We start from the raw sequence: 19,634 nt of genomic DNA on the forward strand, positions 1-19,634 counted from the left end.
TAAACAAAATACGGTTATTCTTCTGTACGGAAACATTTTCATCTTATAAATGGAATACTATCCAAAATAGTGAGATCTCAAAAGGAAGCTGTTAGACAACATATTTTTCGTTACTTCAAGCTTGAGCCTGACAAAATTCAGGTTTCCCATTGTAGATTTTCCCCCCTTTTTCCTCATAGAGGAGTTAAAACAAAAACAACCCCCCAGCCTGTTTACAAATTACATGCTAGGGAGAAAATATGGCCTTTTAAAGCAATTACTGTATTTTTGTTGCTTTGAAAGTGACTAGTAAGATTGGCCCTTGCTGTGCATAGAATTCCCTTCTAAATTTTATCTAACAGGCTTTAATTAGTTACAAGGGTTATTTCTTTTTCTTTTTCTTTTTTTTTTTTAAAGAGATGCAGAGGAAAGACCTTCAGTATGTATATGTTCAAGTATAAATTTGTCAAATAATTTTCTGGCAACTATTTAGCCCTGATTTTCATAAGAGAGAATATGGCAATCTGGCAAAATGACTAGAGTTGGAAGGGACTTCTAAACTATAACTTCTCCTCCCAGATGCTAACAAAGGTTAGAGATGGGATGCAGAAAGGGCAGGCTGAAACAAAAAAAATATGAGGGGGAGAGGGAATAAAGGTGAGGAGTAGCTGAGAAGCTGAAACAAGGAAAAAATTTGATTGAAGAGTTTAAATGGCTAGGAGGAAGGTTTATTACTGACAACAAATGCTAGGGGAGGGAGAAGAAAAGGGTCATGAACCACTGTAACATTGCCACGTGGAAACTACAGTCATGATTCCTGGTTCTTAACATTATTTTGTTTAGTAGTACTAGAGCATTTCTCAGCTTTTTACTATCTCAATTACTGTCTGTTAATGGTTACAAACAAGAAGGCTTTTACTGTTTCATCTTAATGATGTTACTGAAATTGTTAAGGGAGCAAAACTTCAGCATCAAAATAGTGCTGCAAAACTTCAGTTAGTGCATAATGTCTAATTAGATTGTGTCTTCATAGTTAAATTTTAGGGATGCTGTTGAACACTTTTATAAAGGTTTAACTATGATTGCAATGGCTTGTGTAAACTATTTGTTTAAAAAAAAAAATTTGAACCAGATTATATTTGTACTAAGTTCCTTATTATGTTAGATTCTGGTTTATTATCTGAACTTCAATATTTTTACTATGGGAATTAGCAAATTATTTCACGGTGAAAACTAAATTATTGAGTTAACATAGCTGAAAGTTTCCTGGTTTGATCCATATTTTACTGTCTCTTGCAAGTTGTAAGGTGTCCAAGGATCTGGCCTAATCATCAGATCAAATATCTGGGGATTACTGGGCTGCGTGTTCTCCTCAGGTCAGGTCACATAGCCTGTCACTCTCATGTTTTCTCCTTATAGAATTAATATGTTTGAATTTTATATATCCAGATAATTCTTCAGTGCAGAAATTTTCTCCTCTAATATTCTTGGAACTACTTTGTAACTTTTGTATAATACAAATTATCTGAATTAAATACTTCCTCTTTTCAGAGAGAGGGAAGAAATGGAATATAATTATTTGCCGTTTGTTTTGTGATACATTGTATCATTTGTGTTGTTTTGTCATTTAAGTGGATTGGAGTTAGTTTCCCAAGTAACAGACTACTGTATGGATCTTATATTTTTAATTTTAAAAACTTACCAAAATGTCTGCTATAGAAGGAGATGATAATACATTTAAGAATATATGGAATGTTCATATGTGGAATTATTCAGAGATTGCACTATAGTCTCAATGCTTTTTAATTCATAAATTGTCTAAAAGTTAAATTAGTAAGTCAGAATGTATAAAAGCAGTTGTTTAGCTGCCTGTAATATTATATTAATACCAGAACAAGACTGTGGTACAAAATACTTAAAGTTTTGGTGATTAAGAATGAAGCCACAAGCATCATCTCCTCTAGGTGCACATTTTATAAAACTACATGCTTTCATATGTGAAAGTTTATTTTAAGCACGTAAAAGTAGCAAAAAATCTCATCTTTTTTCCTTCCTGTAATTACAGAAGCTGCTGGGTTTGTTTTGCTACCGATGAGGATGATCGGACAGCAGAATGGGTGAGACCCTGCAGGTGCAGGGGCTCTACGAAATGGGTTCATCAGACTTGTCTGCAGCGCTGGGTGGATGAAAAGCAAAGAGGAAACAGTACTGCTAGAGTTGCTTGTCCTCAGTGCAATGCAGAATATTTAATAGTATTTCCAAAGCTAGGTAAGATATGTATCATTTAAATTTTAAACTTAATATAATGGGTTGTTTCTTTATATTGTTCCTATTTTTTTTTCTTTTTTTGTGCTCGGAGCATCAGTTCTGTTGAAAACTTGTCTATTCCCTTTTCCAGAAAAAAATAACTAACTTCATGTTCTGCTTGTGTCTTATTTGGTGGCTTAGTTAAATACCTTCTGAAAATTTTGGATGTGTTCCACTTAAGTATATTGATAAGTCTTATAAGTGATTGACCTACAATTAATTAATGGTTCACGCGACTTTTTTTTTCTTGTTGAGCAGAGGGTGACTTCTTTCAGCAATTGCCGCATGTTAGCATGTAAACACATCCTTTTTTTTTTTCCCCTCAGCTTGCAGAGAAGCTGTTATAAAAGGAAATTCAGAGGGAAGAACCTTACTGAGCAACCTATTGCATTCCCTGAAAAACATATTTTTACTTTGTTTGGGTGATATTCCTGAGTCAATATTGCCCTGTATTCAAGAGGCAGAGTATCTGTGGTTGCCAGACACTGCTCTAGCTCTCTTTGTCAAGGTGAAAGAAAAAAAGTTGGAGATTGTCTTCCAGAGTTTACTTACTTGAGTAGCTGAGTAGGACACTGCACAATATGTTGCATATATTTAAATTAGTGGTGGTTGCTGTTATTCCAGCCCTCCTTTGCCCATATGTTCTGTGGAGTATATTAAGTAGGGCAAGAAAATGAAATGTTGCCATGGAAACAAATTTTGTTTGAAAGTAAAACTGCTTGTTAAAGAAATGCTGATATAGCATGTGAGTACAGGCACTTAGAGAACTTTTAAAGAAGATTTTTTTTCTTTTTAAGTGTCTTATTTCTGTAATGAAACAGCTGAAAATAACTTGCACTATCAGGTCTTTAGGATAGGACCTCTTTTCTGTTAGTATAAGGTCTGACAAAATCAAGGTGTGAAGGGAATTTTATATGGGTGATGACACACATTTCCATGATAGAACACTGAGTAATGGGAAAGAAAAATAAGGACTACTGTATTGTTGATACTCAATAAAACGTAAACCAGCATGAAACTTACTTCATGTATCAACGAAAAATCAGCTTTGCTATAAGGATAAGGTAGAGATTAATCTTAATCTCCATTATAAAGAAGGCATCAAATGATAAAATTTAGCATTGACTTTGGCGAAAAAGTTGCTTGGTATCTGGACACTTACAGTGTACCACAAAACCTGAAGCTGTTTAAAATTCTTACTTGTGTCTTGAATGATGAAATTGTAATGTGAGCTGCATTTGCATTTTATTTTGGCAATGGGAAAAAGAGGAAGCAACTATAGTTTGGAGAGCGTACATGCACATAAACAGCAGGCATTCTCATTTGTTCTTGCAATTGGTAGCATACTTTATTTGAAAGCTGAGATTCCTAAATGCTAACATTCCTAGCTTCTGAAGCCAGCCTGAAATTCTTGCACAAGATTGTTCAGCATGCCTGCAAGGATCTTTTGACATCTTTTCCCTAGCAATACCATCTTTTTCCGTTTTCAAAGGTGAGAATAGCATAAAAAAACAAACTTGTGTAAGAGTACACAAGACATTGATAGTAGAGCAGGGAAATGAATTGGGGTCCGTCAAATGTCAATCATGAGCTTGAAGTGCCTCAAGCAAGTGAAACAGTCTCGCCCTTTTGTAGCTCTTTCTAGTAACCCAAAACTGTTATATCCCAGCTCAACTATAAGTCAGTCAAGGTCACACCAGGCACAGTTAGGACAGTAAGATGTTTTCAAGCAGCAGGTGTCTTTTGAAGATGTTACTAGTCATACCATCCAAGAAACTAAAATTAATTGAGCAGGGAAGAAGTAACAACTAAAGTTTCCCTGAGGTATCGTAGTTCAGAAACTTATTTACATCAAGACTTCTCTAATGTACTGCTGGAAATTTTTTTTCTAAAAACAAATTTCTGTGAAAGGGCACTCCTTAACAGAACTTCTTTTATTTATTTATGATCATAGTTTTGAAGCAGTATCAACTTGAGGAGACTTCAATGTATATCTTTATAAGTAACAGTGGGTGTCTTTATGTATTTACCAATTCAAAATAATCCCCCTAGTGATGTATCTTCTTAAAATTATAATGCCATTTCAAATTTGATAGTGCATATCAGTTTTAGAGACTTTAAAAGTAACTGAAATATCTTTTAGATAATTATTTCAGTTTAATAAATAGAAAACACGGTTTGGCAGAAAAAACTGTGTTGAAGCATGGTAGTTTTTACAAAATGAAAAATATTTTTGTGTATTCTTCTCTGATTTGTGTCAGTGATATTTAATTTCCTATTTCTTCCTTGATACCATCTTAAAAGAAAGAGTTACATTTGTCTTCCTTTCTCATTACTTTCTTCCTAAAGGGCTAATTAAAAAAAAAAAAAAAAAAGAAAAAAGAAAATTCCTGGAACAATGTTTTTCTAGTCTTTTCTCAAGATTCTATACCTAATTCTGTAGCTTGCTGCTTTTAATGGTTAATATCAGTAGGTGCAATTTGTTAGTACTTTTAGTGTTAGACTTCTGTTGCCTTATCAACATTGCCAAGATGTGTAAGACAAGTTTCAGTACTTTGTGTTGCCCTTTAGGATTCACCAGATATGATGGGTTTTCTGAGTCTCTTGTCTTCACCTTCTTCAAACAAACGCAAGTTTTCAAAATGGTACAACTACACAACTTTTTTGGTGACTGTGGGAAACAGTCAAGATACGTGAATTACTGTGTGTTTAGTACCTGCAGCTATGACTTTGTTGCTACTTTGAACACATTGATAGACATCCCAGCACCTTCTTAAGTCTGTCCTGGAAAGTTAAACATAACTGTTAATACAGTTGAACTGCTTGTTCCAATTCTTTGTATTTCACAGAATTGATTAGGTTGGAAGAGACCTCTGGGATCACAGAGTCCAGCCTTTGCCCCAACACCACCATGTCAACTAGACTGTGGCATTAAGTGCCATGGCCGGTCTTTTCTTAAACACCTCCAGAGATGGTGACTCCACCACCTCCCTGGGCAGCCCATTCCAATGCCTAACAGCCCTTTCTGTGAAAACATGCCTCCTAATGTCCAACCTGAACCTCCCCTGGCGCAGTTTCAGACTATGCCCTCTTGTCCTGTCACTGGTTGCATGGGAGAAGAGGCCGACCCTGACCACGCTACAATCTCCTTTCAGATGATTGTAGAGAGCAATAAGGTCTCCCCTCAGCCTCCTTTTCTCCAGACTAAACAACCCCAGTTCCCTCAGCTGCTCCTCATCAGACTTATGCTCCAGACCCTTCACCAGCTTCGTTGCCCTTCTCTGGACACGCTCCAGCACCTCAATGTCAGTCTTGAAGTGTGGGGCCCAGAACTGGACACGGTACTCGAGGTGTGGCCTCACCAGTGCCAAGTACAGGGGGACAATCACTTCTATGGTCCTGCTGGCCACACCCTGATAGAAGCCAGGATGCCATTGGCTGCCTTGGCCACCTGGGCACACTGCTGGCTCATGTTCGCCCAGCTGTCGATCAGCACCCCCAGTGCATTTTGAGTGTTCCTTCTTCAGAAACCCTTTAATTTTGGTACCTCATCAATAATAGGATGCTCAACTCAAGAATAAATTAACTCTGTAGTTACACTTTGTCTGCTATTTATGGACTAATTTACATCAGTTGGTGTAGTTGAAGCAGGGTGCTGGTGAGGTGTTTACTATCATACAAGCCGCAGAAGAAGATGCTTCATGTCCTTAAAACTAGAGCTTATTACTAAAACAAAGAATACATGCTGTACTAGGAGATGCATGCAAAGGTAACCAGTTTGAAGTACATGAGTAGTAGGTTAAGAACTTGATGATCCAGCAGAGCTGGAGTAGAGAGTATATTAAGCAACATTCTGCCCAAGTTGCTTAGGACTGCCTGCTAGTCTGATACATAACTTGGCATTATTTACAGTGACTTCTATCAAAACTGCATATAAGCTAAATGTGTTTAAATTGCAACTCTTCAGTATGGTACTCACACACATACCTGTGTATGGGAAAAAAAAAAAAAGCGATCCTCCTAGAATGTCTCTGGATGCTACTGCTGTACAAACAGTATGTAAAATCCTACCCTGTTCTTTAAAAGAAAAAAAGGAAGGAAAAAAAACCCACCATGAAACAGATGTATTTGGGAGTGCTTTACAACAATACCAATGCTGATAAAATGTGACAATGAATGAGTTCAATTAGATGTTCCTGTTACTTGTTTTCACTGACTGTCTTAAGCTGAGTAGAAGTGGTTGTTTTGAAAGCATTCACACTAGACCTGTTTTCCTGAAAGAGAAGAACCAACTAAGTCATGAATCAGGAGTTACAATTTTGTCAGTGTGGCTGACAGAAATAAATTTTCTGCAAACTTTTCTTGATGTGAATTTCAAATCTTGATTGTACATTTAAATGCACAGCTTTTGATTCATTTGGTGTAAATATGATAGTTCAGAGACTTATCTTTTTGGGAACAGGGTGCTAAGTTATCATCACCCTAAAAACCTAAGAATATAAAATTGTTATATACTAGGAGTATTCAAGCTAAGAATTGAATGGCAAGTGATTTTTTTGTATGTTTAGACAATGCCAAATACAATACCTTATCTTTAGAAAGGTGCCAAAGATTTTTTTCTTTTTTACCTATCTTCTCAATTCTGTGCAAGGTCAGAACAAGTTTTGATTAATTGGAGGAAAATGGCATACAACTCAGGATCAGTGTACAAAACAGAGCATGCTAACTAGCTTGGCAATTCATCTAGTGGAAGACCTGTACATCTAGTATATCAGGACTTCAGTAAGTCATTTAACACCATTGCTCGAGAGATCATTCCTTCCCTCCTCTCCCACTCCTCCCGTGTGCGCCCCCCCCCCAAAAAAAAAAATATTATTAAGTAGTAAAGGAATTATAGGCTGGAGTGGGTAAACTGTGATGAGAGACACGGAGGATTAGTTACTTGAAAAATACCCACAGGCTGGTTTTGAGAATAACGTCAGTATTTTCACTGATTTTTAGTAGGAAAAAGTAGGAGGGAGTTAACAAGAACTATTCATGCATATGAACTGGAGCACAATCTGTATGTAGAATTCGTTGACAAATACAAAATTAGTGTGGAATCTGATGATGACACTTTTCACTTCCATACGTACATTTTGGACTTCAACTTCTGACTTTTGCTTTGCTGGTGCTCTTGCAGTCTCAAAGAAAGATGCAAGCATGCCCTTGTTTACCTTACCAAAGTTGGTCAGGATATGTCTTGCTCTGTGCAAGTCTAGGAAGTGCAGTTGTCCACAGACAGAACAATGAAACTCTATTCATGCATTGTTGTCAAAGGCACTAAACAGGCTAAATAGGAGGGTTTTTTCTTCCCAGCATTTGAGAGGTAATCCTCTAAAAATATTGAATATGGCTTCCTCCAGAGGAAGGAATCTTTCATATTGACTGTGCTACTTTTTTACTGTAGAACCTGATAGTTTAGTGACAGAAGTCTCAGGTGAAACTGTCAAAGATAAGCACAGAAAGTACATCACAATTAATTAGTATTCCTTGCTTTTGAAAGCTAAAATAGCTAACAAATAAAAAAGCCACTAAGCCTAAAATGGTTTCTACAACAGAACAATACTGATTCAGCACAGACAAAGGAAGCTAGTCAACTTTAGTGAGTAAATCAGTCAGTCCTGTAACCAATGTATTAATCCCTCAGAAGGGCGTTGCTGTGAATGAAATGGTAGGTAGAAATAAGTTACAAGTTTAGCTTAGTAGCTTTTTAATTATATGTTCTCATTTAAACAGCATGTGTGGGATGTCAGACTTGTATTTTGCTAAGTTCGTTTTTTCTTATCGGTGATAGATGTTGAGAGGTTTCTTCAGTATGCTTTTTTTACATATATATCTCTCTTGAAACCTTACTTTTCCTTTGTCATAGGTCCAGTTGTTTACGTTTTGGATCTTGCAGATCGACTGATCTCAAAGGCATGTCCATTTGCTGCAGCTGGAATAATGGTGGGCTCTATATACTGGACAGCTGTTACATATGGAGCTGTGACAGTGATGCAGGTACACGTGCATTCCCTCTTCTTACCAGCTTTGAAAGCAAGTCTTCTAAGGAAAAAATCAATTAATTAAGACTCCTCTTTCCTTGGCTTAAAACATGCTTTAGCTGCTTTCAGCACTTTCATCAGTGTGGTTAACAAGTGAATTCAAGATGGGTGGATAGAAAGCTTTTCACTTTTAACTGATCATACTGTATAAAGCCAAGTATGCCTGTTCAAAGGTGGTTCAGTCTGCAGCTAACTATACTACTGCTTTAGCTGGCTGTGCTTTGTATGGCAGGCTGGTGAACCCACTTCTATTCGTATGGAAAAGGTGCTATTACCACCTAACTACTAATAATGGTAGTCTAATTCTTCAGAAGAGACATGAGACTAATCTATTCTTGTACCTGTAGAAAAATTTTTCTAGTAACATTCAAACAGTTGAGGCATGGTAAATTTTTCTCCCTACCTAAAAGTCCTACCACTTTTTTATTATATAAAGAAAATACATGCTCTGAATGGTGCAATTCATTCATTCATAAACAACGCATGCAAAGCACTGCAAATTAATAGTATGTTCTTTTTATTACTTCAGACTGTATGGTTAGTTGAAAGAGGAAAAAAAAATACTTATTTTTCCTACTTCTATTCTGGTGAACTTGCTATTTAAATATAAAAATAACGTTAATAGGTGGTAGGCGATTAACTATGGAAAGACTTGTTCATGACTGTCCTAGTTCAACTAGAAGACGAGTTCTCATAGATTGTACAACTAGAAGGACCTTTGCTACCATTTTAATTGTTGATTCCTATGTTGAGCCCATAACTGTTTTGCCTGAAAGCATAAAAGTATTTCTGATGCTAATTCAGTTGTAGATAGAATTAACAAATCTGTAGGCTAATAAGTATTCCTCTACACAGTTCTAATTTTAAATATGCAACCTAGTCCTTACCCATGTAAGTCATATGGCACTGCTTTTTCTTGAATTGTGTGGTGCAGCCCTGCAGTTCTACAAGTCACTCCATCTCAAGATTGCGTGCTGTTTTGGTTCTGTTTGTATGTGATCTCATAGCAGAAATGTATATGACAACCACTTGAAGTGGAGCCCAAATGAATTGATGCAGTCACCCTGATACCAGTGTGGCCAGGGTCAAGCGGCTGCATAAATGACGTATAATGACTTTCAATACCTCCTCCATTCCAGTAGATGAGTCTCTATATTACAGAATGATACACTTAGGAATTTCCTCATCTGATATTTTGTTCTTGTTGTGGCCCTTACAGGAACATTGCAACCATCTGTAATACTACAGCTAGACTTTGTGAAACATACCAGTCCTTAGTTCCTTGCTCACTGTTAGACTGAGCATTTTTGTGTAGGAATTCATCCAACCTTTTTAGCTTCTCTAGAACTACATAACCAAATGGAAAGATAAATGCTCCTTTCTGTAGTTGTTTTGCTTTTGAAATGAGGAGCTGTATAAAAATTAGTTTGGACAGCTAGTTAAATCCCAGGTATGAAGAATTAGCTATTTTCCTATGATTTAATGTTTTTTGATCATATGGATGGAATGCTGGGTAAGAGAACAATTTATTTTTGCTTGTAATGGAGGAGATTAAACTGGGAGTAGTGGGAAACTGTTCCACCCCCTTTTGCCATCCCAAATTTGCTAGGTTTAATACAGTTGTTTCCTGATGCATTTCAGACTCCTTTCCTTCAGTTGAAGGACAAGAGAGAAACACAAAAGGTATTTTAATGGTTGAGATTAGGGTGGAAAAAATAAATAAGAGAATTGACATTGTGACTCCAGTGGTAGCTAAGTCAGTAACAAATCATATGGTGTTACTGAAAACAGAGAGAAATAGTAATGTAAAGCAGAAGAGACAAGATACTGAGGCTTGTTTTGATGTACAAGGACTATAAGGAGAAAAAGGGTAGCGTCAGACATCACAATTTGAGTGGAAGATAGTGAAGGAGCTGGGAGACAAATGCTGAATACTTGTTTGCAGGAATAATATTTTGGTGGCAACAATATTGGTTAAGCCTATTTTTAGAGGCTGTGGTGTATAACACAACTTCCTGTTCTAGAAGCATAAAATGGAATTGTTTTCAAAGCAAGGCAAAAAGCACAGTTTGAAGGTACTGTGGTACGTTACTCTAGCTTCTTCCCTGTGTCCTACTTATTCCAGAAGTACTGGGTTTTGTTAGTGTTTTTTTAAATTTTGCTATCGTTGCATGCTCTTACCACCTAATTTTAAGTTTTGTGCAAGTGAAGACTTAATAGCTTTTTGCATTTGTGGGGAAAACAAGAAGTCAATAAACACCCATCAGGAAATCCAGTGCCTGACAAATATAATAGTTATTATTTTAGTGTTTTTAGTCTTCCTGGGTTCTTATGGAAAAAGTAATGAAAGAGCCCGTTCTTTCCAGAAGCACTTCAAGGACTTTGTTAGCATTTAGTAGTTCTTAAATTGAGACAACTCTAGAGGATATCTGCCACTTTAATTTCTTTTTTTGTCCTACAACCTATTAGAGTTACTTATTTAAAATAAGATGTACTTTTTAGGAAAACATAAGGCTCTGTTCTGTTACAGTGTTATAAACTGCAAAGTCTGATTATTTTTTATGTGCTAGTAGAAAGGTTTAGACACATCAGTAATGACTGTCCTTTAAAATCGTAGTGCTAACCAAATTTAAAAATAAGGTACAAGGGAAGATATGCTGCTATTTCCACAACAGTTGAAAATAGTGTACCTCTTCCTGTATTGTCTAGAGAAGCAATACTTTTTAATACTGTGATTTCTGTTGCTATCAGTTTACTATTTTGATATTTCAGATGTTTAGGCTTTTACTTAGCACCTGAAACTTATTCTTGAGATGGTAAGGAATTGTGTTACAGCTCTCTGCAAGATTAAGGACTTGCAAACTAGGGCTGGTAGCTGGCCTGCATTACACTTGGTAAGCAACCAAGGATGCAAAGGGAAAACTAAGTATGTTAGATAAAACAGTATTCTTTTTTTTACTTTAACTTTTAAGATGCATGGGCAGCCCCAAACAAACTAGACTTTTTAAAAGTTATATTCTTTGTTTAGTTGTGGCCTTTATTATGTTTGTCAACTATATACATATTTACCAGGTTGTGGGTCACAAAGAAGGTCTTGATGTCATGGAGAGAGCTGATCCTTTATTTCTTTTGATTGGACTTCCCACTATCCCAGTCATGCTAATATTGGGCAAGATGATTCGTTGGGAGGACTATGTGCTCAGACTGTGGCGCAAATACTCTAATAAGCTACAAATTTTGAACAGCATATTTCCAGGTAATGTGATTAAATTTGAAAGGAAATATCAAGCTTGAATTCATGCCTTTAGGAGATGGGGATAGGCAAGTAGTTTTCACCATTCTTAAGTAAAGGTGATGAACACCTTCCCTCCCTCTATTTTATGTTCAGTCCATTTAGATTGTGTTTGTGTAGTAGCTAGTGAGAAAGGTGGGGCAAGAGGAGCAGGAGCATGGTTTCAGTTAAGGCCTTAGTAACAAAACAAGCTACTGAAAGTCATGGGTCTTACTTGAAAGTAAAAATGAATACAGTGATTTAATGGAAATGGAATAGTCATGGAGAAGAGGGATAGTTCTCAAAAAGTAATTGAGCTATAGATTTGGAATGGAGTGGGGGGTGGGCACTAATGTGCTTTCTATGCTCTGTTTGAGGTGGTGGCTATGTAACCTTTTTTCCCCCTACTCTTACCCTTTAGGTATTGGATGCCCTGTTCCTCGTATTCCAGCAGAGGCCAACCCTTTGGCAGATCATGTCTCTGCTACACGTATCCTATGTGGAGCTCTAGTTTTCCCTACTATTGCTACAATAGTTGGCAAGCTGATGTTCAGCAGTGTTAACTCAAATTTACAAAGGACAATCTTGGTAAGATTCGGGTGTTTGAGAAATGAATATAATATGGCAATGTGAAGTGTTGTGGGGGGAGGGAGAAAGTAAAAAGGGACATAAATTGATCTAGAACTTAAGAGTGGCATTTGATTAAGGGAAGGGTTTGGGTTTTTTTTAAGGTTGCCTTTCTTGACAGTGGGCAAGCATCATATGCATGAGAGACTTTGTCTTTATGACTGAAACTAATCTCAATTCAAGACAAGGCTGAAACTTGTATCTGGTACTGTACTAGGCAGACTTTAGAAGTGATTACGGGTGATAATGAAGATGAGGAACAGCATCTTCTAAGAACAATCTCTGCAAGGGAAGACTGGGGTTTATATAATCAACCTTTTCATATTAGCTCTTTAAGAGAATCCCTTTGTTACTTATTTTAATAAGGAGAGAAAAATAAATGCTCCATAGAAGTTGAATGGAGGGAGGAGGACAAAAAGAGGAGCCAATCTCTTCCTTTGTTAATTAGCTCTCTGGCTTGCAGCCTTTCAAGGGGAAGCACACTGAGTTTGGTAGGATGGTATCCCTGGTCATCTGACTGTCACTTCAACCCATTTTCAGTTCCAACATGTTTATGCACCCATCTCTTCCATATGGAAGAAACAGTGATATTACAACCGTTCATGCAGACTAAAGGCTGAAATGGTGATATTACAACCACTCATACAGACTAAAGGCTTCTTAGTGTCTTCCTCTTTTGAAGACTTGAGATAAGCATATTGTAAAACTTTCGGGAAAAAAAAAATGCTTGTTTTACAAAAAACCAGATTTTATTTCACTCTACACTTGCTTTTGGCAAGTGGCCTTTTTCACAGTCTGATTATAGAATGGTAATTAGTATTATTTCTTCAGCCATGTATAGTATATATTCAGAGAAGGGAGGAAAGCAGATACATATCTACATTTTACTTTGTTCTTTAAATAGGATGTATTTTGGGTTTTTTTAGCTTATTTGTCAGACTTCCAAGCAAATAAAAGCTTTCAAAAGGTTTTATAGATCCAGTATGTAATCCCTTTAAGTAACGTTAACCTCTGTAATAGTGCATTGTTTTGGAAAACTTTGAGATACTCATTTGGAATTATTCTAATTAGCTAAACTTCAAAACAAAATGCTATATGATTGAAAAACAAGTCTTTGACTAGGAATTTTTAAAAAGAACATTTGCAATGATATGACATTGAACTGTACAGGTTTTCAAAATATCTCTTTATTTCAGGGTGGAATTGCTTTTGTTGCTATAAAAGGAGCTTTTAAGGTTTACTTCAAACAGCAGCAATATTTGCGCCAAGCTCACCGCAAAATTTTAAATTATCCCGAGCAAGAAGGAGCATAAGACTGTGATCTCCAGATGTCATACAGTCTCACCTAACAGGTTTCCATATTGTATTGGTTCCATCATTATTGCACAGTAGTGGAGAATTGTGATAAGTTGCTGCTCCTATTTTTTTTTTTTTCTTTGAATATAATATAGCACTGTCTTGTGGCAGGGTAAATCCTTTCAGCAACCACTGAACTGAAGAATGTGACTTGGCTTTCATTATTTTTGGGTATTTCTGTTGGGCACCAGGCTTCTGAATTATTTTCTTTGAGCCAATATGCTGAATGGAGGAAAAAAAAAAGCATCAACTACAGAACACTTAAAATTGTGTAGTTCCTGTAGGGTATATCCAAATGCCTTTTCTATGTGTGTTTTCATACCCATGCTGTCATCCAGTTCAGCAGTTCACACAATGAAGGGAATCTTTTTTTAGAAAGGAAACGCAAGTCATTACCAAAGAGAAGTAATTGTGGGACATCAGTCAATAAGGATTTCCTTGGTTTTTGCTGGTATCAAACAGGGAGTGTAAAATACTCAAATGACTGGTCAGAGAAAGCAGATGATAGATCACGCTCTACAGGACCCATGTGCCAGCTTTAGCCACCTAAGTACTAGGTGTTGAAATTAGCATGGCTTGCAGGTGACTGTTGTATTACTGACAATTTTTACTGTCCTGTTGTATCTTCTGCAGTGCCTAGTGTTATTTTCTCATGGCTCTTTTACTGTTTTGTAACTGATGCTGGATAGCATTTTTTTTTTTCCTCCACAGTAAAATAATTACATGGGGGGATGTAAATTTCAGTTGGCTTATTTTGTAGTTAAGTACTTGTTTAGTTATCATCTTCCTTTTGATTATGTAAATATCTGTACAAGTACAAAAAGCAGTAGAAATGTGAGGAAACAACACTGGACACTAAAGCTACATTTAAACTGACAGATTAGGGCATCTTTCTAAACTTCCAGATCTGGGTTCGTAACTCAGCTCTGTACCAGGACTAGGCTCTCTTCTGCCCATACCAGCTCTAGTGGAAGGATTGGCTGGAAGGGGGCGAGACTACACTTTGGGTACCTAATGTGAACATGGTACATCCCGGCAGGCTAGACACTCTAACACAACTTGGCTCCATTCGTGAAGGACTAAAGGATAAATCTTAAATATGTAATAAACTAAGTTAGTTTATCCAGTAAGCTTTACTGTTACAATATGTTCAAAGTAGCCAGCTCAGCGAGACATTAGCACTTCAGTTATTTGATGTATTTATAAACTTAATTTCAATAGAAATTAACTGTTTAGTGAAGTTAAATTTTGACAAACGTAATACAGCCATTAAATAGTCATACCAGACCTAACCTAGGTTTAGTTACTTGAAGTTTTTTCTTAACAACAATTTCTTTGTTTTTCTCAAAGTCGTGGTTTTTTTTTTCCTTGTTCATATTAGAATGTCAAATGCACAGAGAAAGGTTTTAAAAAAATCTCTTAGTGAACATATTCATAAGTAAATATTTCTTTTCACCAGAAATGAAGTAAATGCAGAATGGACTGCAATAATGTATGTTAGAGAAATTCAAAATATGGTACCTTTTCTATAGTATGTTTATCTGAATTATTGATGTAATATTTTAGAACTGTACAAAAGTGTATATAATGGCCAACTAGTATTCAAAAACTATACAGGTATTGAAAAGTATACATTCAATCAATATCAAATACTTTTGAGGTTCTTGCTGTAACTGAAGAATTACTATAATCTTGTAAGTCTGCTGATTATATTTGTCTTAGTGGGCTCACTTTTATATAAAACTCTAAATAGAGTAGCAATGTCTGAAAGTTGCTGCTTTCTGTAAGATAGTGTTGAAACAATATAATACGTATTTCTTACAGAATTCCTCATTTTGAGAAAACAGCTTTTCAGTGGTCTTCACTGTATATATTTCCAACCAATTTATTACTGTTTTTTAAAGTCTCATGAAGAATTGAATATGCAAATTAGTGGGTTTGAAACTTGTTCCATGGGAAAGCTCATTGTCTCCTATGGAAGTTAAAGCTATTGTAAAAATACAATTATAAAAATACTGTATGGATTATAAAATGATTTCACCTGAGTGGTTGTAAATCTTGTTTTTAAGTATTGCAAATTATAGTTACGTTGAATTAGGTTGAATAAATATTTTTTACATTCCCTAGTGTATTTTGTCAGTTGAACAAGAGCCTGTAGCAAAACTTCTGAATGAAAAATGTGTTTTGTTTTTAATGCATATCTAAGGATTTATATAATCAATCTTAAGTTGTTAGCCTGAAGAAATCTCTTGGGGATGAAGGAAGAATTACTGTGAGGCTTTAAACTTGCATTTACATTTCTTGTATTTTTTTTCCCTCTCCAGTGATCAATACATGATGTAGGGGAATGCATTTCTCAAACATTTAAAGCAGAAGGATTGTTGTAACACGAACAACTCTTCTGGTAATACAGAACCAGGGCTGGGAGTTACTATATATCTCTGGATTGGCTGATGTGCAGCATTTATTTGGGGAATACACTGATCCATCTTCATTGAGAAAGACAATACTGGCTGTAGGAAGTTTGGTTTTGGTTTTTTTTCACTAATGCTTTATTTATGTCCCATTACTTTGAGAACAAGGAATATGAAATGTTATCTGGGATTTCTCAGTGTACATTCTTACCTGTATCTTGGTTTCTCTTAGCCTTCCATTACATCAACATAAAGGCAGAAATTATCGGTCGTGATCATGTAAATACATAGGAGATGCTTCTCCCCTTCTCTCTCCTCTCCTGTCTTAAACTTTTAGATTTAGATGGAGCCATCCTATACTTTTCACTATTTTTTTGTTCGAATGGTGGTTCTTTCCTTCATCCTCTTTCACCTGCAAAAGCTTTTGCATGAGTTGCCTGAAGTATATTAATTCCCTCCTCATCTGGAGTTGTTTCTCAAAGGCTAGCTGTCTCTTGGTTATTTTGTTACCTTGGTTATCAGAGAAGGATCCAACCATGTAGCTATTTAAGGCCTCTCTGGCATTCGGAGTAGTTCTATGCTTGTACGAAAAGATATGCTTAGGTATTGTGACTTCAGTCAGAAGTATCTATTTTAATTGAGGACACAATTTTTACTAGAATTTCAGCTGCATAATGTTTATCATGGCAGCTGTAAGGATTCCCCTTTTTCTTTTTTAAATGCATACTGTGGAACTTTGACAAGTTTATGGAGTAGGTGTTTGAGCGTTGTTTGTAGTAGCTTTTTACTAGCTGCTTTTCAGAAAAGTTTTTAACCATAAACAAGTATGGTCCTCTGTTTGCATAGTGGGTTTTACAGATGGAGAGAACTGGGAGAAGTAGAACTATGAAGATCATAGATCCATTTACTGTTGCACCAGTCATCTTGCCTTTGGAGCCCTGTATTTAATGTTCTATGTCCATGCCACTTTCTATCCAGGTTTTCTTTTTTGAAGAACTAGGATCAAATTTGTTTAATGCATCACTGAGTACAGTCATGTTATCTGTTCTCATAAGAAATGCTGTGCTAACAATTCCTGCTTCCCATTTTAAAGTACAAATGGCAGTTTCACTAACAAGTCTGGTTTTGGAATTCTTATCTAGTAGGCAACTGCTGCTGAAACTTGCATTGATGTGTGTTTTTTGGTGGTTGTTTTTGGTTTTGTGTTTGTTTAGGTTTTTTTTTGTTGTTGGTTGTTTTTTTGGTTTTGCTTTTTAAAGCATGCTGGGCTGGGGGTTGATAGAGGAAAGCATGAGATAGGCTCACAGGTAAAAGCTAGGAAATTCTGAAAAACAGTCTTAGCAGTTGTCCTCTCACTAACAGGCTCCTTCCTCTGCACCGTTGCAAAGTCACTACTCTGTTCCTACACAGTGTGAAACAGAACTTACTTATCCAAACCCAGAAAGTAGTTGAGTATTCATTAGTTCTTGCACAGTTTCAGAATAAGTTCTAGTTTTGAAGGGTGATTAAAATGGAAGTTATTCTGTTTTGGGATGTGTTACTCATCACCTTGATCAAAAGATGGGGATGCGTGGCTAGTTGATTGGGATGGCACTTGTTAGATTGAAAGAAGCTTGCAGGAAGCTGACAGCTAACTAGTGCATTAGCCTGGGAGAGGAATCGTTTATGGGAATGAGCTGTTGTCCTGAATTTTCAGAAGTTTTTATTAATTCCAGTATATTTGTGTGTGTATATAAATAAAAAAATCATACTAAAAGTTTTCTTGGCTACAGATAAGTACATACATGTAAATAGCAATTGGAAAATGGTTCTTGCTAGGACTGAGGCAACAGTTTAATCCATCATGCTGCTACACACTGTCAGGATCAACTCTAAATAGAGTTTTGTAAACTAAATAGAATTTGATGCAGACAGTATTTAAGATGACCTAAAAACATTACACCTGTACAGTGTTGACGATCAACTTTCTTCTTCACTAATCTAAATGGTTTAATTTCTTTTCACTTTAACATTCAAGGCATTCAGTTACTTTTAGCTCCATTTCTCTAAACTGAGACCTCTGACTCTTCATTTAGAATGACTTATTGACCATTTATTTTTACAGTTTCTACCTGGGTTTTCTGGGGGAAAAAACTTCAGTTGCTTCAAGAAACCACATATATTCTTTGATACTTAACTTAATGAGGTAAATAAGTACTCTTCTCATAGATACCCCAAATACCCCACCAACTCTGGCAGTACATCATCCTCCTTCTCACAGCCTCTCAGTACCTGAACTACTGTCTTCTAACCCTGTTGACTGAAAAGGCACATCTTCTCTGACTAGTCTCTCACACTGGCTGTGATTTGGGGAAAGATTCTCACTTTAATCTGTTTTCAGTAAATTCCATCATGATCCGGGAAATCAGAAGCCAGTGTTCCTCAGTTCTTGTAGGCACTGAGGCCAAGGCTTGCTTCTTCATTGCTGTTTAGCAGGTTGCTCTACTGGAATGAGCTGTAAAACTACAAGTATTTGTGCCAAAGTTTGCCCAGCATTTCAACCATTCAAATTCTTTCTGCTTTACTAATTTATAGAAGTCCAGGGTAGGGTTTATTAATTAATTTCAAGGCCTTATTCAAGAGCTTGAGTAATATAGCTCACTTTCTGGAAAGGCAACAGTCGCAAGATGTGCGCAAAGAGAGTATTTCTGGAGTGGAAAAAGAAATCCTATTCTGTAAACAGGGACGAACTATCTGCATTAGGTCATGGCCTCTGTACCTCAAGAAGGTGTGAGTATCTCTGTCCATTCTTGCCAGTTAGTTATTCACATGCTCTGGATATTTAATTGATTTTACACCTCTGAATATTGTGAGCATAAAGCAGTTATTTCTGGTTGTACTATACTAAGTAGTTCAGTAGAAAAATTCCATTCCAGAACTACTAAAAGCAAATAGCAGACACGACTTGAAACTGCCTCAACAAAACAGCTCAGCGGCACCTGTCAAAACATATCTTGTAGGCACCTCATTTAATGCTGGATGACTAAGCCATGGAAAAGCAATTGCCTAAGCAGTGGGCCTACATAGGAAGTACTATGCTTGTTTAAAAAAAAAAAATAAAAAATTATGCAACTTACTTCTAGTTTCAGACCAGTCTGTGATACAGCATGCACGGCTTGATGTTTTGGGTGTTTTGTATTTTTAAGTTGCTCCTCCACTCTTACTGCACCTCAGTAACACTCAGCCACAGCTAATGGGAGCTGATAAAGGAACCCACTGATCCAAGTCTTTACTGTATGTTTAAGGACTATTTTGTGAGTAATTGTCATTTCTCTGCCATGAATCATTACAAGAAGCTAGTATCCCTACTCACTACCTCTGGAAGAGCCTGCCCCTACCAATTTTCCAGATACTTCTCATGCAGGGAAGATAGAATACATAAGATAGCACAGAATCAAAAATGTTTTTATTTTGATTGAAAATCAAGAGTGTTTTTTTGGGTTTTTTTCTGCAGTAAAATGGTAGCTGGCTCAGAGTGTTTGATTAACCTGATAGAAGAAAATCTCTAGCACCTTAACCCCCTTGCATAGTTGTCCTGGTTTGGCTAAAACAGGG

General features: G+C 36.4%; 1 protein-coding gene across 1 annotated transcript; it reads left to right on the forward strand.

The window, feature by feature from the left end:
* The first annotated feature begins 420 nt into the window (after positions 1-420).
* Positions 421-13,856, forward strand: MARCH5 (membrane-associated ring finger (C3HC4) 5). The gene is made up of 7 exons (XM_009698898.1): positions 421-444; positions 1,356-1,360; positions 2,045-2,247; positions 8,198-8,328; positions 11,445-11,628; positions 12,065-12,231; positions 13,467-13,856. Exons 1-7 carry the CDS (start codon positions 421-423, stop codon positions 13,581-13,583), a joined length of 831 nt encoding a protein of 276 aa, XP_009697200.1. The 3' UTR covers positions 13,584-13,856.
* The last annotated feature ends 5,778 nt before the right edge of the window (positions 13,857-19,634 follow it).

Source organism: Cariama cristata, unplaced genomic scaffold (assembly GCF_000690535.1).
Source record: "Cariama cristata isolate BGI_N322 unplaced genomic scaffold, ASM69053v1 scaffold44544, whole genome shotgun sequence".
Taxonomy (NCBI): domain Eukaryota; kingdom Metazoa; phylum Chordata; class Aves; order Cariamiformes; family Cariamidae; genus Cariama; species Cariama cristata.

Coding starts and splice junctions, on each gene's coding strand:
- MARCH5 (XM_009698898.1), top strand. CDS start 421: ATGTATATGTTCAAGTATAAATTT. Junction 11,629..12,064: donor TTTGAACAGCATATTTCCAG/GTAATGTGATTA, acceptor CTTACCCTTTAG/GTATTGGATGCCCTGTTCCT. Junction 12,232..13,466: donor ATTTACAAAGGACAATCTTG/GTAAGATTCGGG, acceptor TCTTTATTTCAG/GGTGGAATTGCTTTTGTTGC.